The following is a 27026-nucleotide window of genomic DNA, read 5'->3' on the forward strand; positions in this document are numbered from 1 at the left end:
GAAGATCATATATCGAAGCCGGAGACGCCCCAGAACCTTTTATACAGCGAGAGAGACAAAGTGATCCAGCAAGGACAGCCAAAGAGTAGATAGATGGAATTAGATTCCAGGCCAGCGGTTACGAAGGCCGTCGGACCAACGCTGGTAAAGAACATCCGATAATTGCTTGGTGTGTTCCATTCCCGGCACCTGCTGACCGGGAAGGTTAGACAGCTGCGCCGGCTGCCAATTGGAGTCTGGCGCTGCTGCAGACTGACGGCGACGGTGGCTCTTTAGATGTGGATTGTTTTGTGCTAAAACGAGCCGTGGTCTCTGTGGGGATTCGGGTTGTGGAGCTTGCGGGACGAGAGTTGCGAGTTTCGAATCACTGAAAAGGAGGTGAAAGTCAGTCAGTGCCACGCTAGTGACGGACACGCGAATCTGTAATTACCGACCTCTGAAGTTTCTCATTCATAGATTTGAGAATATGGTATAGGCCCTCGGGGTCGACCATCTCCAGGTCGCTCCAGGCCTCCGCCAGTCTTGAGATGGCTTCTCTCTTTTCCTGGTCTGCAGTAGTGCCAAGGACCTCCTGGCAAGCAAGGCCGACAGCCTTGCTATAAGCCCGACGCCCTAGCTGAGCCTCCTTGCTGTTCGAATCCGGATACACTGTCTTAGGGCTTGCGTTCTCATCAACGGCGATTTGGTACTGGTTGCTGTACGAGGTGTCGGGCCCGGTCGACACCCGACGGAACTGGCGAACTGTCGACGGGCTGTTGCCAAAAGTCAAGTCGACGCCCAGGGGCTGCTTTACACCACTTGATCGTCGCTTCGGCCGTCGCACAGAGGGACTCCTGTCAGCTGCTGGAGTTCGTCGCACGGTCGAGTTTGAGGCATGTTTCGGCGGGACAGGTGGAGTGGACATGTGCAGATTGTCCACCAACTCCGAGGCTTCGTCGTACAAACGGTCCCGTGTATCCCGATCAGATGCTAGGTCGTGCGAATCCTCTGGTATCGACGTGGGAGGTGCCTTGACAGTGTCGAAGACCCATCCATCGTCGTCTTCCAGCCGCGTGATAGTATTCCTGTGAATATGATTAGCGAATGTGACAACTCAATGCCCAAGGGCGAGAACTCACAGAGACTCCGCATAGTATTTGACGTTCTGCCTCACGCCTTTGCCGGCATCCCAATCTTGCTTCCGTTGGATGAGTTCCTGCAACGCCTCGGTCTTCCCTGCATTGCGAATGAATTTATGTCTCAAAAGCTCCTTCGCGCTGGGTCTCCGCTCCGGGTCCTTAGTCAAGCATTGGGCGATAAAGTCCTTAAAAGCGCTGCTATATTCGTTCCCCTCTAGTCGAGGGGCCGGCTCTTTTGGAATGAGGAAGAGAACCTTCATCGGATGTGTACTCGCATGGGGTGGCTCTCCGTTGATCATCTCGATCGCAGTAATCCCCAGTGACCAAATGTCCGCTTTATAATCGTATCCAGCTTGTTGAATTACTTCCGGAGCCATCCAGAATGGGGTTCCGACAAAGGTATTGCGTTGCGATTTGATGTTGGTAAGCTGCGCCGCAACCCCAAAGTCGGCCAACTTGACCTTTCCTGTGTGGGAGAGCAGCACATTCGCAGCCTTGATGTCGCGGTGAATTTTGCCTTCACTGTGTAGATATTCCATGCCTTGTAGCAGCTGTTGGCAGATAATAGCAACATGCGCTTCGCTGAAGACACCGGGTTTCAGCTAGGTACCAGTTAGCGATCGGAAAGTTCCAATAACACTTGAACAATTGATATATTTACCAAGTCGAGACAAGATCCTCCGCCCAGGTATTCCATGACAATCCACAGTTTGTGTCCCCGAAGAAAACTCGCCTTGTACTGCGTCACGTAGGGACTTGCGCATGTGGCCAGGACGGAGATTTCCTGCTGTATTTCCTGAATATCATCTTCGCTCGATTCGAGGTCGATCTAGTATCCCATTCCAGACGGTCAATTGAGAAGGAAAAACAAATCATAGACTCGTGAGAACGCACATGTTTAATCGCGACAATCTCCCCGGTAGATTTTTCAATAGCCTTGTACACAGTCCCAAAGCTCCCACCTGCCGGCAACAATTCCCTCGTCAGTAAAATGCCAATTGCAATTTTCGGGCGGTTGGTAACCACTCACTTCCCAGCTCCTCCATCATCTGATACCGACTGGCCATATCTCCCTCCATGGTTGCGCGATGCTACCCGAGTCGTAGCTCAGGGGGGTGGCCGGATCCGAGGCTGATACGCAAAACACAACAACGAGCGGAAAACACAAGGGCGCAACTCGCACAGCTCAACCAGCAGTTCTTGCCCCGGCAAGATTCGATGGCCGATCTGGACAAGTCGAGCACGCTCAAAACCCCCAGTGACCAGAAAACAGCTAATTGAGCTGGATGAAAGGGGAGGCAAGTACTGTATCTACTTGGGATCCATCACATCCAGTGGTCGCTAGCCGCACCTTTCCCATGGTTCGCTGGGCAACGAACGCCGCCCAGCCGCCTAAGGCAGCAAAGTGGAGCTTGCCCGCTTAGGGAAAATGCCCCACTGGTACCTTAAGGTAGATAGATGATAGGTACCTACCTTAGTCTTTAGGGCCGTAAGGTACATTAAGGCAGTAAGGGTACAGAGATCTACAGGGGTTATCGAATCCTTGATATTCTAGAAGGCCATCTAAGGACATCCATGATGTCAGACTCGCCGATTGATGTCATAAAGATCTATCTATACTTTCAATAATTCGTACCCGCTAGAAAATATTAACGCCATGCAAGCGCTTGATGCCTAAATGTACTTGTAAGGGTTCATAATCCCATTCTAGAAGATTATTAGCAACCTCGAAAGATGTCTTGAAATGAGTTAGACTTACCGGATCGTACAAGGTCTTCAGCTGCTTCATCAACTTGAGCATGGTGTCATTCTGGCTGTACCCGATGAACTCCTTCTTGGCAAGGCCCAACCCATGCTCTGCGCTGATGCTGCCGTTGCGCTTCTGGATCCACTCATACACCCAAGGCTCAATGGCCTTCTCGACCTCCTTGTTGTACTGCCTGACAGAAATGTTCAAGTGGAGATTTGAGTCGCCCATATGGCCATAGCCAACGACGGCCCGGACTGGGAAAGAGTCATCGTCGCCCACGAATCCCAATTTCGTCAAGCGCTCACGGCAGTCTTCCACGAGCTGGTACAGCTCAGGCAGAGGAATAGAGACGTCATACTTGTAAGTACCGCCCAGGTGGCTCAGGGCTTCTGTAATGCCCTCTCGCCAACGCCAGATGGACTGGAACTGTGTCTCGTCTTGGGCCAGAACACCGTCGGCGACGATTCCCTCACCCATAATATGCTCCAAGAAGCCTTCCAGCTTCTCCATGTCATGCTCGGCATTGGAACCACTCGTTTCGACTAGGCAGTAGAAAGGGTACTCCCCTTCCAGCGGGTACTTCGAACCGGTCGACTCGTGAACGAGTTTCTGGCTGCGTCCGTCCATCAACTCAAAAGCGGACAAGATCTCGGAAAGGTGACCCTTGGCCTCCTTGTAAGCCTGGCGAACCTGGTCATAGCTTTCGAGCCCGAAGTAGGCCACATTGACCGCCTTGGGCCGAGGGGGGCACAAGATGGCGACGCCAGTGACGATACCGATAGTACCCTCAGAGCCGATGAACAATTGCTTCAAATCATAGCCTGTGTTGTTCTTTCTCAGAGTGGATAGGGAGTCGACGATAGTACCATCCGCCAGGACCGCTTCAAGACCAAGCACGTTGCCGTGAAGACTGCCGTAACGCAGCAGACGGAGCCCTCCGGCGTTGGTTGCGACGTTTCCTCCGACGTGGCACGAACCCTTTGCACCCAAATCCAAGGGGAACAAGTGGTCGCGTTCCGCGAGGTACTGATCAGCTACCTCGAGGATGACACCGGCATCAACAACCAGCACACCAGAGGCCTCGTCGAAAGAGCGGATCTTGTTCATGCGTGAAGTATTGATGACGATCTCGTCGAACACAGGCACGGAACCTCCCACCAACCCGGTGTTACCTCCCTGAGGAACAACAGCCAGCTTCTTCTCATTGCAGTATTTCAAAATCTTGCTAACCTCCTCCTTGTTCTGTGGCTTGAGGACGAGCTTCGTGTGGCCGCGGTATTTGCGCATCCAGTCGGCATTGAATGGTTCGATATCGTCCGTAGCATCTGTTGTCACTCCATCAATTACAGCCGATTGAGCACCAAGTAGCTCTTTGAAGTACTTCACATCCTGTTCTGTGATCTCGGCGAAACTGGGGTTGCGCTTGAGTTCGGGGTAGGCATTGGTGGTGTATTTGATTTCTCTTGTCGCATTCCCTCCGACAACGGAGCTGACACTAAAAGATCTTGTGGCCGGCACAGAAGCACCGTTGGCGATGAAGGGGCGCACCCAACAGCGAGGCTTGGGTATACGCGCCCGTCGGAGGGCAACCGAAAGATTTCTGGCGCTCGACATTGTCTCTGACACCGACAATGGGAGATTCGATAAGTTTCAAGTCGGCGAGGACCCGGCGATCCAAAATGCTCACCGTTGGCGTACTGCCTACATCATGGCGAAGGCGGTGACGATCGGCGACGCATGGAATCACAACAAAATGAGTTGGTAAGATCACGTGATATGATAGTGTGGACTATGAGCACAGTCTCAACTTTTTCGAGAGCTTAAGAGGGGAGAGTGGGGTGAAAGGAGCCGTCAAGGGCCAGCCATGCAGGTAATTGACATCAAGTTGGAAAAGATTGGCTTGACGTGGAGATTATAGACATCTCGCTGGTCGCCCGTATGCGGTTTACGGGCAGAAACTGTCAAGCTTCTCAGAGCAATACCATGCAGATAGGCACAGGAGCAATGATCTTCTGTTATAACCAACGCCAGAGAGTAATTCTTATTAGCTATCAAGGTTGAGGCCAAGCTATCCTTGCAATAAGTTGACCGATTGATATTCTAGGCGATTGCACCATTCCAAGGCATGACCTTGAGGCGAATTGCTTGCTAGTCCTTGCGATTTCAGTAGCGCAGCCAGATCCTCAGGGATATGCATAATCTTCCCTATTCCTCTCATAGATCAAGTGACTGTACGCTCAACTTTAAGAGTAGTTCGTCATTATTGTTCCTGCGTTGATCTTCTGCGCATCTTCTGGAACAGGACGTAATGAGGGTCGTTACGTCATGTGGATAGACACAGCAGACCGGTAACGGCAGAGGGGAATTCTGGGATTGCTATTTCAATAAGCCTCCAGCACCCAATTCGAACCAGACAACCGATAGAACGGAAGTGCAACTAAAATGTCGACTACTGTCTTGATTACTGGAGCTACCGGCTTGCTGGGCCGTCAGGTTTTCAATACATTCAAGCATTCTGGCTGCTTTGTTGTCGGTCAAGGCTACTCTAGAGCTACCCCGCCGACGATTCTCAAGGCGGATCTGGAGAAGCCGGAGGATATCAAGAGATTGTTGGACGAAGCAAAGTTAGTGCCATTGCATTGTCATTGATTCTTTTGTAGTGTTCATCGGCGATGCTCCGATGTATTCATTCTTGAGCTGAGGACTGATCTTGCAAACCAGACCGCAGATTGTTGTCCATTGTATGCGAACGACACCGAAGCACACTCATTACATCTGCAATTGATATTGACCACTGTGGTTTAGGCGCCGCCAACCGATCTCCGGATCTATGTGATAAGAACCCCGAGCAAGCTCGTCGGGTCAATGTCGATGCCACTCGCACTCTTGCAGAAGAGACCTCTGCCCGAAAAGCGTTGCTGGTCTACATCTCAACCGATTATGTCTTCTCCGGAAAGGCGGGAGAGGCTCCTTACGAGGCCGATGCGGAGCCCTCCCCGACGAATTACTACGGTCAGCTTAAGCGAGACGGCGAAATCGCGGTGCTAGAAGCCACAAAGGATACCGGGTTAGGGATTGTTCTCCGTGTGCCCCTGCTGTATGGTACTGCTCAGAGTAACTCCGAGAGCGCCGTGAATACTCTGATCGATGCGGTCTGGAAGGCTCAGGATGAGAACGCCGGTATCAAGATGGACGACTGGGCGCAGCGCTACCCGACAAACACCGAGGACGTAGCTCGTGTGTGCCGTGACGTTGTCATCAAATATCTCAAAGAGAGGTCACGAATCCACGAACTCCCCAAGATTCTTCATTTCTCGTCTGAAGACCGCATGACCAAGTACGAAATTTGCGAGAAACTTGCGGAGGTCCTGGGTCTTTCGCTGGTAGGGATGATCAGGAACAAGCAAGGAAATGATCCAAACGCATCTGTACAGAGGCCGTATGATACACACCTCTCAACCAAGGTGCTAAAGGATTTGGGCATTGATGTCCAGACGACCGACTTTGTCGCATGGTGGTAAGTACCTGCTGTATGTGGCCTCTCAGACCATGGCTAGAACTAATGCTGGATGTAGGCGGAAGCACCTGGGAGCATACAAGAAATGATTGACTTGTCCCAAGGACAAGGGGACATGACGGAATCCCTCGATCAATATGAGATGATTAAAAAGCATTTTGCTAGAAAATAAAGACTATATTGCAACGAAGTAATGATGGGCATCGTCGCAAGGCACAGTAGATAGATCCTCCGCTCTATGCAAAGACGGACGCAGGGGCAGAATGACCGATGCAGGAACCCAGCCGGGGCTGTACGACACGGAGTCAAATGAACAACCAGAGACTCGAACCAACCTCTGATTTGAATCCAGAAAATGATCCAAGTCAATTGCTCTTGAGCGAACCGACATAGCAGGATGTGTCATGAGTCACTATGTTAATCACCCGATTGTGGGTATGTCGATCCGTATCGCATCCTCTCATGTCCTTGCAATACGGCCTTGTGAGCCTGCAAGTCAGGTACCAGGACGATCTCCGATCAGTAGTAGTTCCATCTCATAGATACTAGATTTAGACCTAGATATTCTCCGTAGATTGAGCTCAAAACAATAATTGAGAATAATAATTGCTGCCAAGATGATGACGCTAGATCGTACATCGATAGTGCCTGATTTCATTCCTCCAGCCACTCGCCGTCTTTTTCCCTGTGCCGTTCCCGGAATTCTTTCCCATTGGAATCAGGATTTCTGCGTATAGTATAGATAGATAAGTCATGCCCCTCGATGAACGCATCTCTTTTGGAGGTAAAGGCGCAGTATTCGTCTAAGACTCTTTTCTCTGCGCCATCCTTGATGAAAGGGAAGCGACGCCAAGCGACTGGTCGCAGTAATTAAACTGTCAGTAACTAACTTATATTAATTAATCTCCGGTCCCAAAAGAGATAGAGTGTCGGACCCTCCGCAATCCTGGCCATCGGAGTCTCGTGCTCTATCTACGGTGTACTCCGTAGATGGTATAAAATATTATTGTCGCGCTGATTCGTTTCAAGCCCTCTTCTTCTATTTTAGGGCTTCTCTGACTTGAGTTGACAGGACAGGGAATGCCTGAGCATTTGTGAAACATCTCTACAGCATCCAAGGGGTTTGTTGTGCCGGAGTTATTTGCCTTTTCGCCTCATTTCCCCCCCCTCTCATTTCTCACTTTTCCTTCCCTCGCTTCCTCCCTTCGACCGTCTTCCCAACCAATTCGATATTATTCTCCTTACTTTTGCCTGGCTTCGGAACTCAACCTACGGCCTACAGCATCTCTGATACCGTTGGGAACGAGCACTGTTCTGAGCCTGTCCATCGAGGAGACTGACTGTCCTGGCCACTTGGTCACACTCTGAATACAAGCGCGTCGATGCCAAACAATGCAATCCGCACCTACAAGACGATCCGTGTAAGAAACGTGCCTTAGAGGAGAGCCCATCGTCATGGCGATGGAAACGCAGACCACCAGCGTGGAGGCTGGCCACGACCAGGGCTCATTGAAATTCTCCCGCTATCGATCCGTCCGAAGAGCAGCCACACAGAAGCAGCCCAAGCAGCTGCATACCTCGATCCCTTCTGCCCCCAGCCCCCCCAGCGCTCCTGCGACTAGACTCCACTGTGGGACGACACCTACGGCTGATTCAATCAATCGAAGCATGTCCCGATACCGACGCCAGCGCGCTCCGACAGCCCCTGCTATGACGGCACAGCCTGCGGCCCCAGCCCTTCCGTTGCATAAAACGCTATTGAACGGCCACAACCCGGGGCGCATTCCCGAGGATCAGACTGTTGCAGCGACAGCAGCGCAGGTACCGGCGATGGCTCGAAGCATGACGGAACCTACGAAAACCACAACGAACCCGTTCGGTGATGACGCCGCGGCCACTGAGGACTCGGAAGCTGAGCGCGAGAGACACAGGCAGGAGGCGATGGCTCGCTTAACAGGGGAAACTACAAAACCCGCGCCAGCTGTTTCAGATCATCGGAGAGTGACTCCGCGGACCGCAGAGGGTCGGCGCAAGCACGATGATGTGCAGGAGGGGTCGCGGCGGCATCACAGGTCGGACGAAACCTCTGAGCCGAAGCGTCGATCGTTCAAGGAGAAAATGAAGCTTGCTAAACCCAAGGACAAGTCGAGCACAGAGTCGTCCGCCGTCAAGTCTCCAGAGCCTCCTACAGGAAATCACTTTACTGGGGTGGATGCGCCTCTTTCTGCGGTGAATTCAGGAAAGCGCAGCGTTCTGGTCCAATATGGGAGGATGTCGGCCAAGATGCCCGTCATGCCGTCGACACGGGTTCAAGATCTGCTAGTTGCTGCCTCGGAGTGTCTGACAAGTGAGATCGATCCCCCAAAGTTCATTATGATGGAGTCATTTAGCCAGCTGGGGCTGGAGCGGCCCTTGCGCAGATACGAGTGTGTGAGGGATATCCTGAACTCGTGGGCGTATGATGGAGAGAACACATTGATTATTGTTCCTGCGGCAAGCATCGAGTCCTTGCGCCCGCTTGAAGCGCAGAATGTACCGATCGCGCCGCCCGCGGATGTAACAGTGCACATCTACTACTCACAACGGCCCCGTAAGTGGGACAAGCGCTTTGTCACCCTTCGTTCGGATGGGCAGATCACTGTTTCTAAAAAGGAACATGGCAAGGACCAAACAAATGCCTGCCATCTTTCCGATTTTGATATCTATTCTCCCACGCCGGATTTTCTGAGAAAGAACGTTGATCCACCAAAGAAGGTCTGTCAGGCAATCAAGAGTCAGCAAAAGTCGAGCATGTTCCTCTCGACGGAGAATTTTGTCCACTTCTTCTCTACCAATGACAGGGCAGTCGCCGAGCAGTGGTATCAAGCAGTGCAAACATGGCGCAGCTGGTATCTCGTTCACAAAAAAGGCGCAGCCCAGAGTGAAGATGACGAGGAGGTCAAAAGCGTCCATCAGCAGAGGATTGGCTCTTCTCATTCCAAGTCGAGTCAGCAACCTCAATTCAAACCCCTGGTGGATCTGGATTCTGTTGCGGAGCAAGAGCGAGCGCCATCACAGCATTCTTCACCTGATGACCAGCACAAATCAAGCAAGACCAAAGATATCTTCTCGCGACCGAGACGCTCGCGCGAGCGTGGACCGCCACCATCGTCTTTCCCGAAATCCCTGGCGGAACCGGACACTGCAATGCAGCCTACCGACGGCTCCCCATTCGCCTCATCAGGACTTCTGGGTCGCACATATACGCAACGTCAACAGGCTATGAAGGAACGAGAAGAGAAGGAAAAGAGGGCCAACGAAGAGCCGTTCATTGCTCATGGACTGGTCGGAAGTATGAGCACACGTCGCGGTCCAGTCAGCCAGCCAGCCAGTCGGTCGAACACGATGACCTCGGCGCAGGCTCCGGACATGGGTGCTGGTGCTGTCAAGCGGTCTCTGTCTGTGAACAGAGGCAAACCGCTGGTCGACCTGACTCCGGCTTACCAAGAACCTCCACAGCACGCTCGCAAGGGGAGAGGCGTTGCCGTTGAACCGGGCGTCCCATTGATCGATGCAGCCACGGGACCGGAGCCCTTGGGAGCCATCGCCGTCCCGCCATCAACAACTTGGAGACGCCCACCCGTGCCAGCGGAACCATCGTCGACTACAGAAACGCAGACCCGCAAGCGCTCCAACACCATTCGCAGCACCAGCAACCAGCGACACCAGCACACTGCGCCTGCGTCCCCAGTCACTCCCGTGGACAATGCGCAACCCTCCGAGGGCCCATTCCTCGCAAACAGCCTCCTCGCACGTTCCGCTCAGCTCGCTGCAGCACAAAGCAGCGGCCCAGTCGGCCACGGCGTGGCCACCGGCGACCGGAACGCCTCGAAGCCAATGCTGGATCTCACGCCCCCCAACCCGTTCGCCGAAGGCAGCCTGCTACGGAACCTATAGTACCATTTAACGATAACGATCTTGCTTCCACTTGTCGATGCGCATTAGCACTCTGGCGTTGGTGTCATCATGACTCATACAACTGGATTTCGGGTCTTTACCATCTTTGATTTGCTTCCTCTTTTCTGGCTTCAGCTCCATGTTTGCATATCGACGCGGATTTCCATGCAATGTACATCTGATACCCTGTAGGAGTACTCAATGAATGCAATTCAAATGTTAACTCCAGTGCATTACCCTCTCGATCCCCTGAGACATGCCACTTTCAATGGCCGTATCGTATTGATGTCTCCCACAAGTCTGCAGCCCTTAACAGTGCTATTACGATTTCCGTACCTGCCCCTGATAGCTGCGAAGAGTCTTTAATATCATAGAGTGGCCAGTTCATGAGAGAACAGGTAAAGACCAGTTTGAGTAAAGGAAGTAAAGTCTATCTTGTAAGTGATTATGGCGCGTCGCCGAATGTGAATAGTACAAAGTCAGAATAATAAACGGACAGAAATAGCGAAGCAAAGAAAGACGACAAGAAAAGAAAGAACACGTCCAAATGAGCGAGGAGCCAACAAACCAGGTAAAGGTGAAGCTGTCACTTCCTCCCGAACCTCGCCTTAATGCTCGCAAGATCCCACTTCCTAACCCGGAAAAGGTAGTACAAGACCGTCGCCATGAAGATATTAAACACGACATAGGCCCAGATTATCCCGAAATTGCGCCAGCGTTGGGACCATTCGATCTCGCTCCCGGCAAGGTACTGGTCTGCAACGGTCAAGGAGCAGAATTTGCAGTCGGAGGTAGCATCGGGATTCTGGAGTTGGCCACCGGCAAGTTTCATATATTCGGCCATGTACTGGTAGCAGGTTTGGTTTGCGGGCGGGTTAAAGACAGAGAGTTCGGTAGCTGAGCAGACGACGTTCCTGTCGTGGAGCTGCGTGGACGCCATGCCTCCGACCCAGTATGTGAAGGGCGAGACGCGATACATGAAGATCCAGAAACCCGGTAGGGCGGATGGGGTTTGCATTACGCCACAGAACGTCAGCGCCATTGAGAACAGGAGGACGACGACCGGGCTGGCAGTTTCCGTGTCTGGGATTGCTGCAATCACCATGTGGGCGAAGGTGCTGGCGTAAACGTAGAATTGGATGCAGTAAAGAAGAACCAGTCCCTGCCGCTCAGGTGATTGACTGGCGCCCACAACGGGGAAATAGTAGCAGGCAAAGGTGAGAATCCCCATGACGATCTGATATGGGAGTTCCACCACGATATTGGCAATCAAGAAGGCCTTCCATGAGTACGCCTTGCTGGGTCGTTCGCGCACTTCGTATAATGATCGTTGGGTGACAAATAGGGGCATAATCTAGAAAGGAAGTTAATATCATGGTATCCGCAGTGGGACGTGTTTATCTGGTTCTTACCTGCTGAACAAGAGATGCAAAGATAGAGCAAACCATGAATAAGGAGTAAAGGACTGTCTGCATGCCCGCTAGCGATGTTTTGGCATCGAAGAAGGAGAAGCCGATGAACAAGCCAGCCATGATAGCCAGACCCCATTTGGAGGCGATGTATTCCGGCATTCGCCAGTACTGCTGGAAGACACGACGCGAAACGACGTACAACTGAAACCAGAAAGGCATCGCAAATTCGGTGTGCGCCTGATCATCATCCTCTTGGTGAGCGGATTTCCTTTCTTTGTGGATGCGGTCAATTTCTTCCTGGACCGCCCGGCTCTCAGGACTCTGGTTCCAAACATCAAACCAATCCTGTCCTTTGTCGTTGGTTCTGGCATTGACGACTTCGATCATGTACTCCGCAGGGTTCTCTAATTCGCCGCATTTCCGTCCCCCGTTTGACTCGAAGTAGTCAAGTAGGGTGCGAGAGTTGTCCCCCACAGGACCAAAATAGACAGTCTTGCCACCTTTGGCAAGGAACAGTAGCTGATCGAACTCTTGAAAGAGAATGGCGCTTGGCTGGTGGATGGTACAGAGAATAGCTTGCCCGCTATCAGCTAATCTACGCAGGAATGAGCAAATAGCCCATGAACTCTGCGAATCAAGGCCACTAATTCAAACATTAGCTCAGACAAATTCATTGAAGTATGAGACGCCGTTATCTGCTTACCTTGTCGGCTCGTCGAGGAAAAGAAGTAGCTTCGGTTTTGCAGCAAGTTCCACGCCGATGGTCAGTAACTTGCGCTGTTCGACGTTCAATCCTTCGCCGGGGACTCCAACAATGGCTTCAGCGAATTCCTCCATTTTCAGCATGCGAATTACGTCTTCGACATAGTCATATTTCTCCTGGATTGAGACCGTAGGTGGTTGACGCAGTAGGGCACTGAAACGCAATGATTCCCGCACAGTAGCGGTTTCAAGATGGAGATCTTGCTGTTGAACATATCCCGTCTTTCTCTGGAAGCTCGTGTCCAAGGGATTTCCATTAACGAACATATCCCCGGTAATGACACCCATACTGGTTCGGTGCGCCAGGACATCAAGCAGGGTAGTTTTACCTGCTCCGCTTACACCCATCAATGCGGTTAGAGTTCCAGGTTTAACCCAGCCGGAAACATGATCAAGAAGGCGTCGTGGTTCCCCTTTGATCTCGATATCATAGCAAACATCACGCCACGTGAATATATCTTGCTGTGGTGGCAGAGTCAGTTCGCCCGTGGTTGTGTCATGCGCAGGTTTAACGGAACCCATCTCGACGCCACTCTCTTCATCTGAAGTGGATTTGACATTTTCTGCACGCATATGCTCCGGCTGATGATTGCGCCGGAAGACCAATGCCTCAGCGGTACTGGTGGTGGACGAATTCAGCTCTGAAGCCAGAAAGTAGATGGACATAAAGCCAATGAGAAAGGCAATCAGGATTCCGAAATTCCGCCAAACGTGATCGTAGCTATACTTGAAGTTGTAGAAGATATAGCGGTCACCACTCACAGTGGTCTGGCCAGCTACAGAGCCAGAAGCAGAACAAGAGAAGCTGTCACCAGAGAGGTCTGCGTAAGCTGGCACAAAGCTGGCGCATGGGAAATCACGGCCATGGAACTCATTTGCAACCAAGATCTCAAAGGCATAGTAGATTGGATTGATATAATGGATCCATTCGAACCAAGGATGCATTGAGGGCACTGGAAGGACATAGCCGGTGTAGACAATCAGCGCAAGGATCAACACGCCAGCGAGGCCCATTGCCTGTGAAGCTGTTTTTGTCACCGCAGCCATGGTCCGGAACACCGCACTCATGACAAACATGATGATGAAAGTGATTAGGAAGTAGATGAAGAACTGTGATGCCTCCCTGCGAAGGTTTGCTAGAAAGTATAGGATGATGTTGAAGACCACAGCAAGGATAAATTTAACTGGAATGTCACTGATCACTCCGGCGATTGCCTCTGTTGAAGGATGATAAAATGCGTAGGACACCTGCTTCTCAACAATTGGGCGTTGGGAATACAGACTGTTGATTTCCGACATCGCTGTCAATGCATTCAATAAGACTGCGAAAAACAACGTTGCGCCCCGTGATGACAAGCCTGCTGTAGTGTCGGGGGATCCATAAAAAACGGAACCGATAATGAGGGCCATGACAATATTACCGATCACCGTTGATAGGGTCGAGGAGATGTCGTTCCACAATCGTTGGTATGCTCGTCGCGTGTTCAACTTGATCTGCATTGGTACGCTGATCAGGTACGGTGATCCTGGCCGGCTGTTTTTGGACTGCACGTCCTGCTTCCTCTTTCGAAAGTGAGCGGCAGCTTTCTCATCGTCGCCTGGGGGATGTGAGGTCTCAAATTCCTCAATTTGTTCCTGTAGACGTTGAAACTCTGGTGACTGGAGCCAGTACTTCTCAAAATCCTCTGGTGTATGGGGAACGATTTTCTCCATACCAGCGCGGGGGCGTCGTTCCTGCGGATTCGTGATTGAGGTGAGAAAGTCGCCTGTCGTTTGTCGAGGAGGGCATTCCCAGCCTTGCCGTTCAAAAAAGCTCTTTGCGGCGGACGTTGGCCCGAAGAAGATTTGACGCCCTTCATAGAGGACGGTGACATTGTCAAAGAGGTCATATATACTTTGACTGGCCTGATAGATTGCGACGGCATGCGCAGTTCCTGCAAGGTCGGCCAGTAGTCGGAGAGACTCTATGAACTTGAGAGCGGTGGCCGAGTCCAGTCCACGAGTGGAATTATCCCAAGCTGCGAGAGGCGTAGCAGCAAGAGCCATTTCCGCTTCACTCGTAAGTTAGCACACTAGCGGTGCCTCTGGGAAAGAGAGCAGATACAGACTGGAACATACCTATCGAGACTCGTTTGCGTTCGCCTCCGGAGATTCCACGAACAAAGTCATTTCCAACTTTCGTGTTATAGGTATGGCTCAGGCCAAATACCGCCATAATTACCTGTGCTGCGTACTTGGCATGCTCGTCCCGGGACATACCGCGGAACCGGTGTGAGGGAGTGCGAGCGGCGGCTGCAAACTCGAGTGTTTGTCCCACAGTAAGATGGGGGAAGTGCTTATCTACCTGCAAGGAAGAACAGTGGATGTTAGCGCAAGCGCATGTGCGAGCACGATTTCTGCAGGCTTACCTCCTGGTTATAGACAACTTCGCCTTTGAACTCTTTCATCATGCGTGCTTGAGAGACGCCTTCAAAGATCCGTTAGTGAGGAGGAATAGGAGCAGGGAATAGTTCAGAAGACATCGGTACCGTTGTAATGTAGAACACTTGTCGGATCAACGTCAAGTCCATGAGTCTCGCCGCAGAGTGTCTTGAGGAAGGTGCTGCAACCTGCTCCTGGACGCCCAAGCACCAGCAACAGCTCGCCACTCTTCATCAGGCCATTGAAGGACTTGAGGATCAGTCGAGACGGAGAATGCCTTTGGCGAAGCAGTTCCGGGAGTCGAAAGGGCGACGCCAAGGTCGAACCAACCGTGTCCTGTAGCTGAAGAGCGGCCCCAGATCCAGAGACATTCAATTGTTTGAAGACAATCCCGGCCTGTGGAGGCGAAAGACCTCTCCCTTCAGCGTCTGCCACGATAGTTCTGAGCCACTTTTCCAGATTGAATTCCACTGACTGCGGATCCAACGCAGGGTCATCCTCCGCTACAGCGGGCGTGGTATGCACATCTGGGGCGCCTGCCTCTGACCGTCTGCGCGACTTCTCCGACTGCTGGGTGGCAATCCGCCTCAGGTTCTCTGTCTCATCTGGTCTGATAAGGTCCATGGGAGATCTGACCGTAGATTCGTAAGTGGTTTCCTCATCTTGAGATCCAGGATCCTCAAGTAAGTACTTGTCCTGACTGGGGGCGCTCATGATATGGTCGTGCTTGACCGCTGATACACCCAGGAAGGTGAAGGAATAGGGGAAAAGTATTGATTGCAATCAGAACCGATCAACTAGCCAGTATCTCTGTTTCAATTTCCTTGTCGAATAACAATCTCCAAGGCCTTGAGCGGGAAATGTAGTTGACTACTAGTATTATAATGTCACGGCCGTTCGCCTTTCTTCGTCCGGAAGCTACCCTTCCGACAAGTCCAACGGACATTTGTACCTTCATTTTCTCCGAGAATTAGGAATATGAAGTCATCCCACGGATACACAGGTGGCACCGCGAGGGTGATAGTCGGTCTTTCATCCATTTCGGGGGCAATTGTAGGTCAAATCGGAGATATCGAGGTACCGGGACCGAGAGGCGCAGTTTCCAATTGAATCAAAAGCACCCAGGGTTTAACGAAGTACTATTGCCTGATAGACTTTGCAACTTGCACGTTGGTCTGGTAGTCGAGTACACAAAGTAGTTGGATGGGGATCTAGTAAATGCTTGGCACTGCCACAACTCCGCTGACTCAGCGCGTTCCCACGATAACCCCGACGCCAACTGGAGAATGAGCATAAAGATGCAGCTTTTTGGGGTCGGGTAAATCAACAATAGATCGTTCGGCGGTCGGGTCGAAATTTATGTCTTCTCCCGGTCCCGACGCCTAGAACTGTCCACCATCTCTTCTGGATGCTCGGGAATACGCACGTTGCTAATCTAGGACCCACACTGTCCAACCATTACTGTCCGATCAGTCGATCATCTGTCTCAGAAGCCGATGATTAAGCGGGTTCCGCTTCCTCGTCATCCCGGCGTACTGCATCCCGGCGTACTGAGCAAAGCTGAGCGATGGACGTACCTCAATCTGTAAGTGCGCTAAATAAACCATCGTTGTTGAGTAATCGGACCTTGCTGTTTCTCCAAGCTGGGATGGACTTGGCTGAGGAGGAAACCAACACACTTCTCAGATGCGGTTGTTTTCCACTGGTCGAAGAGTGACAGAGGTAGCATCATTGCGGGTACTTGTCCTGCTTAGATGAGTGTGACCATACACCTGGGATATAATTACTGGTCGAAACAATATGAATCATCCCGCAAGGGCGATGCCCATTCAAAGGGTGAATGGCAATGATGGCGCCAACCGCCCACGCCGTACCCGACGTACATATGCTTGCGACTCCTGCAGCATCAAGAAGGTCTGCGCCCGACTACGGGTTGAAAAGTCTAGAAATTCTTCTAACCAGTGGGATCTGGTATCCCATTTTTCATCTAGATCAAATGTGACCGCGCAACGCCCCAGTGTGACTGGTGCTACCATCATAACATCCCCTGTACCTTCACGCGCAACCGAGATTCCTCGCGCTCATGCTCACGCCAAACTCGGAGTGATAAGTATGAAACTCTGGCTTTTTTTATATCCCATTTCTATTCATACCTGACAGTTACGTTACATCGATAGTGATCCGTATTGACTCGATTTTCCAGCAGCAGTTCGCCTTCCCCGCATGCAAGTAAACATATGAGACACGGTATGTCTGTATTGAACACAACTCATATCTACCCCAACATTGAGTGTTTCAACTATACTAACATTGCCCATTGCATGGCTTGAAGAAAGAAAACTTCTGCCTGAAGTACCCTTTCCAGAGTGCGGTCCCCAGGCTGTGGCGCCCCAAGGTTTCGGGACCGATATATGCCTTGCTGGACAGACTCTCGGGAATATTTGTGCATTCAATGGCTTGCCTTTCTTCTCTCCAAGCGGGTTGGAATGGATTCGAGCTCGTACCGGCGAGGATGGATTCCTAGACCGATATTGCAGCATGAGGCCTATTACCTGGCCGCGGTTAGTTAAGAAACGTACCGAGGGCGACCGACGATTATCACTGCCTGATAAATCGCTTCTTTTCGAACAGATAGAGGCTTTTCAAAAATCAATTTGCGGCCAGGTCTTGCCTCTTGTTAACCGAACATGTTTTGAGTACACTATCCGAGCGGCCTACGAAAATGAATTGTCAGACATCTCGCCTGGGCTTTCCAGCGCCAGGGTATGTATATTTGCGTTTATGGCCCTGAGTTCATTCTTTGCCGGTCAACCGCATGTTGACAAAATCGTGACTGCCGATGAATATGCCCGCGAGGCTCAAGATCTATTACCAGAGATGCTCAACGAGTCAGTAACATTGGACGGGTTGCAGGCACTGACCATGCTGGTAAGACCATCGTTCTAGTTCAATCGCTCACATGTGTATGGGAACCTTGATAATTATACTTAGCTAACAGTCTGAGAAAAAGTGCCTCTGCTGTCAGGCCACATCTGGAGATATGCTCAGTATAGAGCTTATGTTGTCCACGGCCACACGCTTCGTCTTTCACCTCAAAGGCAACGTCTACCCCGAGGATATAGAGGGCGGTACTCTGAGTGCAAAAATGCACGTCAGGAATCTTTTTTGGATCTGTTTCACCCTCGACAAGATGTTCAGCTTGCGCACAGGCCTTCAACCCTTTATCGACGTGACGAATTGCGATCTAACGCTTCCTCGAATGCAGACGGTGACTGGCCCGCTGGAAAGCTTGCAGCCTTTCTATCATCAACACAACCACAGTATGTTTCTCACCCTCATTCGCCTGTCTCTAGTCCAGTCGAAGGTCTATCATGGCCTATACTCCTTCTCCGCCCAGCGCCAAAGCGATGCGGATCTCCTAGCTACCATTCGCAGCCTGGACATCGCGTTGGACGAATGGCGGGCTTCAGTGCCCACGTTCTCGGGCCTACCTAGACAGAACGAAAATCGCATGGCCGATTTCCTTTTTGAAATGCAGTACCACTACTGCATGGCTGCCATCCATCAGACAAGCAGCCGGTGCACTGCCTGGGTTCGGAACCAGGACACCCGCGCGGCGGGCTCGAGTCTTGCCCTCAGCGTAGCAGCCAGTCGGTCTGTGTTACGAAAGTTCCTGGAAACGGATCCACAAAGCGAGGGACAATTTCTCTTGTAGGCGACCAATCATATGTTTGGATCAATGTTCCCGATACTAATATCTCTGAAAGGTTTTGCTTACCAGAGCTCTCCACATCTGCCATCCACCTTTTCTCCAATATCCTGATGTGTCCTCTAGAGGACCGAAGCGAAACTGACTTATCTTTGATGAGAGTAGTACTTGGACATATTGGGAAGCATATATGGAGGCAGACGCCAACCACATTTACCGCCCAGGTCCGACTTGTGGAAGAGTTTATGGGCGACCTCTATCATCTAGCTGAGATGGCAATCCTCAAGGCCCGACGGGAAAGTGAACATTGATACCAAGGCGTGCGCAAATATCAAATCTCCAATCTGTTCATTCCAGCCGTTAGCTTTATCCTTTTCTCAAATCTCACGGTAAGATAGTCTGTTACCAAGGCACTGGACTCGAGCAGTCAGAGCACGATATTGCACCACTCTTACGCCAACGCTGCCGTCTCCAAAGATCAAGCTTTTTCCAACCCGGCACTATTTCCCGCACTTCGGTTCCTGCAGTAATATACTCTTGTACACCAACAGGCAACAGTGTTCTTCGATCACGTTCTAAGCTTTGCCAAGCTCATTGGATTGCTGGGGTTTGGCAATGGCGGCGTCCGTCGAAGGTTAACTACTCCCACAACAAAGGGGAAGTTACTTCCCATTTGCATTGGGTATCCCATCAAATTTCAAATGGGATGAGCTTCGGTAGATCATCGCGATGATAGCAACGCTGTCTAGTTCCCCGCAGGGGCCTCGTAGATGTCGTTCGACTGGTCATCCCACCGTGATATGAAAAGGTATTTATCGTGCAGTCGATCATCTCGCTGTTATTCTACACATCCGCACCGCTCATATCTCTTCTCAGTCATCTCACATCCATAGTCATGGCAAAATTCAAGAAGATGACTCTCACTTTGGCTAGCCTGGTCTCAACCATCCTGGCCTCCTCTGCTCCTACCAAAATGACGTTGGTGTCATCGGCGGTATGACACTACGGCACCATGTACCGCAATCGAATTCATGCATGCTAACAATATACAAGATTTTGGCTGGACAGGCTGGAAACCCGCTCCCCTATCATTCTGTAACGGAGTCATGCCCCGTCTGATCGCCAACAACATCACCATCCCCCGGGAGGTCCAGAACGACTGTGACCCGGGCGATCGCGCCGCCATCTCCAACGCGACAGCTCTACAAGGCAAGTCCCAGTACCAGCCCCTCAGAAACCCTAAGCCTGCTTTCCTAACCCTCGACCAGCCGACACCGCCGCCTACATCGGCAAAGTCTGCGAAAAGAAGAACTGCAGCGCCTTCCTCTCCGTCGGCGGCAACTTCTACAACAGCGGCGTCGACTTCACCACCGGCGGCATCATCCGCTTCCAGAAAGTCTGGGTAGACATGTACTGCGGCGGCGTCTTCGACACCGCCACCTGGTACCAATGCCTAGGGAACCACGACGTCGTCAAGGGCCAAAGCGGCGTAGACTTCGAGACGAAAGTCGCGCCCCTCTACGACCCACACTGGTACTTCGGCACCACAGGCCGGCCATACTACACCTACAACCCACACGGCGCAGACTGGACCGCGACGTTTGTAGTCGTGGACTTGGACTTGGACTGCTTCGTCGAAAAGTACCAGGCCAGCACATCCGTCTACCAAAACTCCTACACGAAGCAATGTCACGCGTGCCGAGCGGGCCACGCAGGTCGCGTTCCTGGAGCAGACCTTCGCGGCCTCCAAGGCCGAATGGAAATTCCTCCAGCTCCACCACGGGTACATGTCCGCAGCGACGAACAACACCGACGTCGCGCCGCAGATCGCCGTCGTCGAGAAACACGGCGGCGTCCTCCTCAAAAACGGCCACGACCACTGTCTCGCGCACTTCTACAATAATAACACGAACTTTATTCTCGCCGGCGGCGCGGGGTATCCCCAGGCTGGGGACTGTAACTATGGGTTGCCGCTGGGCCCCCTACACCAAGTGGCTGGGGGCGAACTCGTAGTCTGCTGCTAATGGGTTCGTCACGACGGACATTTCCCGCGAGGAGGTGAACGTCGAGTACTATGCCTGGGATATGAAGTTTGGAGGAGGGGATCTCTACCCCATCAAGAATGATATGACTCCATCGTATTCATTCAAGATCAAGACACATGCTTGGTGATTTAATCCCAGTGTACTTACTAGTCTGGCCATAGGTATGATGCCGAGAGAAATATATCACAAATCCAAGTGACCTATAAATATCCAATATGATTCCATGCAAATCTCCAGTGTACCGCAGCACTTTGAACTCAGATGAGTATTCGTACTTTGTATGCTACCTAGCTACATTAGACATGGGTGCTACGCAGTTGATGAATTATGTGCAAATGCCGACTGGATCAATCCAAGACAGATTTAGATAGCGCAATCGCAGCTGATGATCTCATCTACACCACTATTAATATCTCAACTCAGCAATATCTGGTGAATATGCCGAGCCAAGGAATATCATAGAACTTGTCGTGGCATTGTCAGTAATCTAAGAGACAAACGCATTTCAACACAATCTATACAATTCGTCGACTTGCATGACAGGGGACTATGTGGCTACCCAAAGCCTGAATGAACGCCATTATTCGTGAAAAGGGACATAAACTGCCTTAGAGTCAAATCATCACCAACCATTGTTTCAAACGCCGTGAAAATGCAGAAAGCGCCACACTACTGAGCCTGATAGACCTTGAAACTTTTAAACTCCCAGTAAGCCTCGGTAAGATTGGCAGGACTGCGCGCAACAAAACTGCTACACGTGCCCGGACAGTTGTATAACTGAGTGTAGAACTGAGGCTGCGCGCCCAGCTGGCCACAGAGATCGATATTGGCGATGATACTCTGGTTGCTGAAATGGGACCCAATATCGCAGTTGGTGTTAGGAAAGTCGGCCAAGGCAGTTCCCCAGGTTGATGGATCCGGGATGTTATCTGAAACGTCGTTCGGGATCGAACCTCGAGGGAAAAACCAAGCTCGGATGCCAGCAGTGCGGAGCTCCAGAGCATAAACCTGATTTTCTTAGCATGGGGAAAAGAAACCGCCCCGGACAGAAAGACTTACACCTCCCCCGTTGTCATTGAACTCGGGCCCATAAGAGGCAGGTGGAGCTTGGACGCCACAGCCCGCATTGCCATGCGTGCTATTGTCACACTGGTGGTACAGCGCATGCCCTGTCTGCTTCCGTTTGGCCTGCATGTCACAACCGGGTGTCGTATGCAGAGTGACCGCATTCCCTTCAGTGCCTCCGTTGTTCGCCTCCACAACGTCAATCTCGCCGTTCAATGGCCAATTGTACGTATCACTGAGCCACAGGGCGGGCCATGTCCCGCAGCCATAAGGCGTATGGACGATATCAAAGATGAAAAGACCAGTGTCGTAAGACTTCTTCGACTCCAGTCGAACAGACCGTCTGCCATTGCTGGGAGACTCTTTAGATGTGTCTACCCTTAGAACGACAGAGGATTCCGTAGCATAGGTCAAATTCAGCTTTCCAGCTGTGATCCTATCCACATATCTTGGCCGAGAATCAACCCAAGCTCCCCAAGATAGAAAGCAGAAGGGAACACTTACTGCACGAATCCATTCGTAGGATCCTTATCCGAAAAATAATTGAACTTGTCCAGAAACGTCGGCCCTGAATACGTATCCAACAATCTATAGTCAAGCCTTGAATAGTCGGGATACCGATTGGCCCTCGTTCCCTCCACAGCCCCTACGATAGCAGCGATAAGAGCTACGACAATCACTGCGCCCGCAATGAGCTTCGTGCGCAGCGACCAACCGTGAGGGTTCCACCACGGCTTGGAGGCCTCAGACGAAAAATTATCTTGAACGCCGAATGAAGCAGGCTTTGACGCTTGGTGCTCATCCACTCCGAAATGAGCGACCTGCGTTGAGACGCCGCCATATCGACTGTAGTCGTCGGCGGTGCCGGTGTACGGCTTTTCAGCCATATGCTGCGGATTTATTGCGAGTACACGATTATCGGGGAGTCAGAACGCAAAGTATATCAGTAATTGAATTCGAACAGTGCTGAGCTAGTGTATGATGGATGGAGTTGGCCATGGAAGAGGTGGACTGTCACGAAAGACGCTGCGAGGAAGCGAGGGATGTCGTCATGCACAACATGAGAAGCTGCCACCGATCATATCCCAATTAGGAAGCCGGCATGCACGGCTGCATGCAGCAGCACGAGATACGCTACATTGCACAATCTGTGATCTAGGATCGAGTCAAGCAGTCTTGTACACTTGGCCCAATATGAAGTCTTTCAGGGATCACTTTCATGTTTTCTTTTCAATCTTATATCAACCAAATAAGGTGTACTCCGTACAGAGAGCCAAAAGTGTCCACCAGACGTGGGAACCGTCTGAAACAAGCAATGTATGCACTGTGGTCCCTGACGCTAGACCTAAAACAGACACGGCTTCCATATCAGGCATGGTACCTGACATTAAGTACATTTCATACAGCACTGTATTCTTGCTTTTTGCAAGGCAACAAATCCAGAAGTCGGTTCCACCCAAAAAAGGCGTCGTCAGTTAGAAAGTAACAAAGTAATTGTTCGACGGACTGCTCATCAAAACCGAGGTACTACGGTAGTGTTCTGTATTGTGGCAAGGGCGAGGCAAGGGCGAGAGAGAAAGCGAAGCTTCCGCCAAGACTAACAAGCCCTTTCTGTGGGAAGCAATCACCCAGTCAACATCAGAAAATTACTGCAAAGCGGCGCTATAAGATCATAATACACCATACCCTATATAACGTCCATGTCGTAATTCCAACGAATCTTTAGTAGATATTGATGATAGTTTTACTCACCCTTGCAGGCCCCTCATGGTGTAACTGGGAACGGAAAATGTCACGCCTTGGAGTTGACTTCTACTGTTGTTAAGGATGTGTATACATACAGGTACGGAGCACCGTTTGCGTCATGCAGTGCAACTTGCAAATTTTGGCGTTCGATGTCAGCCAATTTCAAAGTCAAGGACAGAAATTACACAGGCAGAGAAAGTCGAGTAAAGTCCTTTGCAGATTTCATACCTTATCTTGAGATTCAGTTCAATGGTTGCTGCCTGGAGTGGTCCACCGACTATTCATATACAATTCTGGGCTAGCCTTGGACGATCTCAATTTCTGTCTCAGCTGTTTCAGAAGACTGGCAGATCCTTGTAACATACTATTTTGCCCTAATCAATGTGTAGTGATGTCTCGGAGCTTTAACATGGAACAATTCATGATTATGAACAGCCAGCTGTGTTGCTCAATATATAAAGGTAAGTGGTCAACCATATCTATTTATTGACAGGATCTCCCGCCGTGACGATATCGAAACAATAATAATAAGGCCTCGCCAAATAACAGACGCTCAATAAACAAATCCCTCATATATATGTGAAGACTTCGAATAATATGTGCAACCCCAACAGTACGGCACCAGACACCTGAAACGCGTCAGGCAACCCATATAATTAAAGAGCACTGGTCTATCCCTCTTTCAAATGACAAACTCCTACCGCTGGGATCTCTGGGATTTTTGCGACCGCATTGTCGAGTGCCGGCGGATGATATTGTCCCCGTTTGTCCATTGCGCTGCACCCCTGTCCTTATCCTCGGCGCCTGTTGCGACACCATTCTCTGTCCGCGCTTGCGAATGAGTACGGTCCATCCCAGACATGGCGCTGAGGTTGGAGACCCGCCGACGCATTCGTCTCTCTGCATCCTGCAGATCCTTGTCCTTCAGAGATTCCGATGGAAGCAAGATTGCACGGTCGAGGGCGTATGGGAGACCACGGTGTCGACCACGGATTTGCATTGCAATGATAATGAGCTTTGACAAAACCTTGAACTGGCCACTGAAAGACGTGTTGACACCTGGATATCCGAACGACAGGCCAACGGTACCATACGCGGAAACAATCTCGAAGAGCACTGCCCACATCTGGAAAGCATAGTCGGTATTTGACTGTAGGCGGCTGCCCTCCACGATGGCAATTATGAACAGCCCGAGAAAGACATACCACAGGTCAAAACTCAGCTGCCTTCTTAAATGGAACCCGATGTAACTTGGGGGGGCCTGTGGTTCGTCTTCGTCATCCCCCGCATAGATGCCGAGACTCTTCTCCTCGTAGACATTGGTTCTTCGCATGGAAATGGCGATGGGGAAAACCGAAATATACATCATAATCATGTAGGAGACCTGTATTGCAGGGTGAAGGTCCGCTACGCTCACCACGCCAAATCCAGCAGTCCGCGTGGATGCTGCTTGGAAAAGGCCGTCGAGTACCCGAATGCCGGGTGACAAAGAGGTAACAGTCGGATCGTTCAAGTCGAGGATAATAAAGAAGATCAAGTCAATCCCGTTCAGCGCCACGAGGATGGCGAACAGCCACCAGGTCGCGTTTCGCGGGAAAAGTAAGGTAAAGCATCGGCGAGGGTGATCCAATAGAAACTTGAGCTCCTCCCAGACGGCGCTCTCGCGTGGGACAATTTTCGACAGAACCCAGATGATCAACCGGAGCATACAGGGAAAGCCGGTGTTGCCAATAATGATAAGAAAAGTCATGAGGAGAAGAGGAAATATAGCTGTCTGGAACGAGGTCATGGAGTCCGGGGTCAGCGTGAAGCCGACGTCGTTGAAAGCAGATCCCGCGGTGAAGATGCCCCACCAAGGACGACCTTGTCCGATTTGCTCAACGACCTGACCCCAGCGAGTGGTCATGATCCAACCGACGAGGCAGACCATTCCCAGGATGTGGAAAAAGAGATAATAAGAAGTGAGTACAATGGCCAGAGTCTTCAAGGCTCGATATTCGATGCCTCCCAGCTCATCACGCTGCTCTTCGGTCAAATCAACGAAGTTAGAATTTCGTGCAACAGTAGCGTTCCAGCTGAGATATGGAAGTGTTGTACGCTCCCGTTCTTGGGTCAAGGAGCGAACAAGATTGCTAAGAGTAGGGCGTCGTGACCTTGAACGCTCCAGGGCTGATGTATCGTTCAGATCTTTCGTGTCCCGAAAAGTGGGACGTGTGTCTAGACGGGGGAACGTCGAATTTCTGGTTCTCGTCTGCTGTATGTCCGGTTCGTTGATGGTGATGTGCGGCCCTTCCAGCGGTCCAACTTGGTCGGACTCCTCCGAATTCCGAGAGCTCTCGTCGTCAGATTCGCTGCTATGCGTCCGCTTGGATCCCTCGCCTTCATCATCTGCTTCCTCCAGGACCTCGGGAACACCGCCACGGTCGTACTCCCGAGGGCTGGGAATGCGCAATGCCCCCTTATTCTTCCGTTGATTCTCCAGGAAAGCAATGTGATGCTCCGGATCCAACTGCGTCGGCACCCGAAGGCTGCCCAAGCCGAGCCCTAAGGTGCTATTCGGACCACCTGTCTGAACCTCCGAACTGTCCGACCTATCCAATCGGGAAGGCGAGCCTGGAGTCGATCCATACTCGGGGGTTCCAGCAGCCGCCTCGCGGCCTCTTTCATTGGATCCCTGGGTATTATTGCGCAGCACAACAATCGGGCGAGAACTAATACCAGCTTCCTCCCTTCCCAACGAAGTTGCATCCTTATCGCGGCTCAGTGTTCGCATTCTCGTTCTGGTAGAACGCATCGTTCGAGTATCCTGCACGATATGTTGAAACCGCTTCTCGAACCAATACAGCCGGATGAAGACGAGGACGGAGTGGATGAAAATCGGCGTCGTGAGCATGGAACTGAAGTAGAGGATCACCTGCTGGTACGTTTTTAACTTGTTGAAATCTACCGTATTGAGACCGCTTTGAGTTGCCGCGCCGGAACAGAAGAAGAGGATGTCAATATAGGCAAGATCACCTCCTGGATACAGCATAATGGAAGTGATCAGTGTCATGGCGATGATGTAGATGTAATGCACTGAGATAAAGTTGAGATGAAGCCCGCTTATCAGCGGAATGCGGGACTTCATCGAAGCCAACCGCCGAAGCACCGGAGTATACATTGTGGCAGGAACTGGAGGACAGCGGGCGTCTCGCAGAGACCACCCGATCCTGTCCACGAAGAAACCTCTGCGGTCAAATAAGCCGTCGACGAGACTCCCTGAAAACGAAGAAACGGGGTAATGTTCTTCGAGGAGGGGTTGGGGTTGAAAGGACGTTGATCCGCCGCCACACGAGAGATCTACCGCACGAATTCCGTCACTGCAAATCTCCGAAGCTGCGCGCAAGTTATGGGCGCAGAACAACTCCCAGAACCAGCCAGTGTTAGCCTCGAGTCACTGGAAAGTAGTAGTTCAGGAGAAGACAAGCAGTCATAAAAGCCAAGAACATTGTGGAGCAGGACAACCAGGCAGAACTGAATTGAGAATTGTGGTGGCCCCAGAGGCA

At 51.3% G+C, this 27026-nt stretch overlaps 8 protein-coding genes across 8 annotated transcripts; 3 read left to right on the forward strand and 5 right to left on the reverse strand.

The window, feature by feature from the left end:
• Nucleotides 1-99: 99 nt before the first annotated feature.
• ALT_6149 (STE20 family serine/threonine-protein kinase) lies at nt 100-2197 on the reverse strand (the record flags this gene model as incomplete). Its single annotated transcript, XM_033555594.2, has 6 exons — nt 100-367; nt 435-1064; nt 1119-1720; nt 1780-1947; nt 2013-2080; nt 2149-2197. 6 exons carry the CDS (start codon nt 2195-2197, stop codon nt 100-102), a joined length of 1785 nt encoding a protein of 594 aa, XP_033411485.2.
• Nucleotides 2198-2792: 595 nt separating this feature from the next.
• ALT_6150 (FAD-binding oxidoreductase) lies at nt 2793-4482 on the reverse strand (the record flags this gene model as incomplete). Its single annotated transcript, XM_033555593.2, has 2 exons — nt 2793-2825; nt 2878-4482. 2 exons carry the CDS (start codon nt 4480-4482, stop codon nt 2793-2795), a joined length of 1638 nt encoding a protein of 545 aa, XP_033411484.2.
• Nucleotides 4483-5310: 828 nt separating this feature from the next.
• On the forward strand, nt 5311-6474 carry ALT_6151 (dTDP-4-dehydrorhamnose reductase family protein; the record flags this gene model as incomplete). Its single annotated transcript, XM_033555592.2, has 4 exons — nt 5311-5492; nt 5590-5609; nt 5674-6385; nt 6444-6474. The coding sequence occupies 4 exons, from the start codon at nt 5311-5313 to the stop codon at nt 6472-6474; spliced, it is 945 nt and encodes a 314-aa protein (XP_033411483.2).
• A 1366-nt stretch (nt 6475-7840) lies between these two features.
• ALT_6152 (uncharacterized protein) lies at nt 7841-10321 on the forward strand (the record flags this gene model as incomplete). The annotated part of the gene is made up of 1 exon (XM_033555591.2): nt 7841-10321. The coding sequence occupies one exon, from the start codon at nt 7841-7843 to the stop codon at nt 10319-10321; it is 2481 nt and encodes an 826-aa protein (XP_033411482.2).
• A 586-nt stretch (nt 10322-10907) lies between these two features.
• Nucleotides 10908-15630, reverse strand: ALT_6153 (putative ABC multidrug transporter; the record flags this gene model as incomplete). Its single annotated transcript, XM_033555590.2, has 6 exons — nt 10908-11675; nt 11734-12376; nt 12437-14546; nt 14614-14839; nt 14904-14962; nt 15024-15630. The coding sequence occupies 6 exons, from the start codon at nt 15628-15630 to the stop codon at nt 10908-10910; spliced, it is 4413 nt and encodes a 1470-aa protein (XP_033411481.2).
• A 1772-nt stretch (nt 15631-17402) lies between these two features.
• ALT_6154 (uncharacterized protein) lies at nt 17403-20649 on the forward strand (the record flags this gene model as incomplete). Its single annotated transcript, XM_089600029.1, has 9 exons — nt 17403-17477; nt 17548-17844; nt 17927-18627; nt 18684-18925; nt 18983-19014; nt 19559-19619; nt 19679-19786; nt 19894-20224; nt 20274-20649. The coding sequence occupies 9 exons, from the start codon at nt 17403-17405 to the stop codon at nt 20647-20649; spliced, it is 2223 nt and encodes a 740-aa protein (XP_089455491.1).
• Nucleotides 20650-21339: 690 nt separating this feature from the next.
• On the reverse strand, nt 21340-22622 carry ALT_6155 (glycoside hydrolase family 16 protein; the record flags this gene model as incomplete). Its single annotated transcript, XM_033555587.2, has 3 exons — nt 21340-21678; nt 21730-22183; nt 22240-22622. 3 exons carry the CDS (start codon nt 22620-22622, stop codon nt 21340-21342), a joined length of 1176 nt encoding a protein of 391 aa, XP_033411478.2.
• A 1556-nt stretch (nt 22623-24178) lies between these two features.
• ALT_6156 (potassium ion transporter) lies at nt 24179-26641 on the reverse strand (the record flags this gene model as incomplete). The annotated part of the gene is made up of 1 exon (XM_033555586.2): nt 24179-26641. The coding sequence occupies one exon, from the start codon at nt 26639-26641 to the stop codon at nt 24179-24181; it is 2463 nt and encodes an 820-aa protein (XP_033411477.1).
• Nucleotides 26642-27026: the final 385 nt, after the last annotated feature.

Source organism: Aspergillus lentulus, assembly GCF_001445615.1.
Source record: "Aspergillus lentulus DNA, contig: Alt12, strain: IFM 54703, whole genome shotgun sequence".
NCBI classification, from domain to species: Eukaryota; Fungi; Ascomycota; class Eurotiomycetes; order Eurotiales; family Aspergillaceae; genus Aspergillus; species Aspergillus lentulus.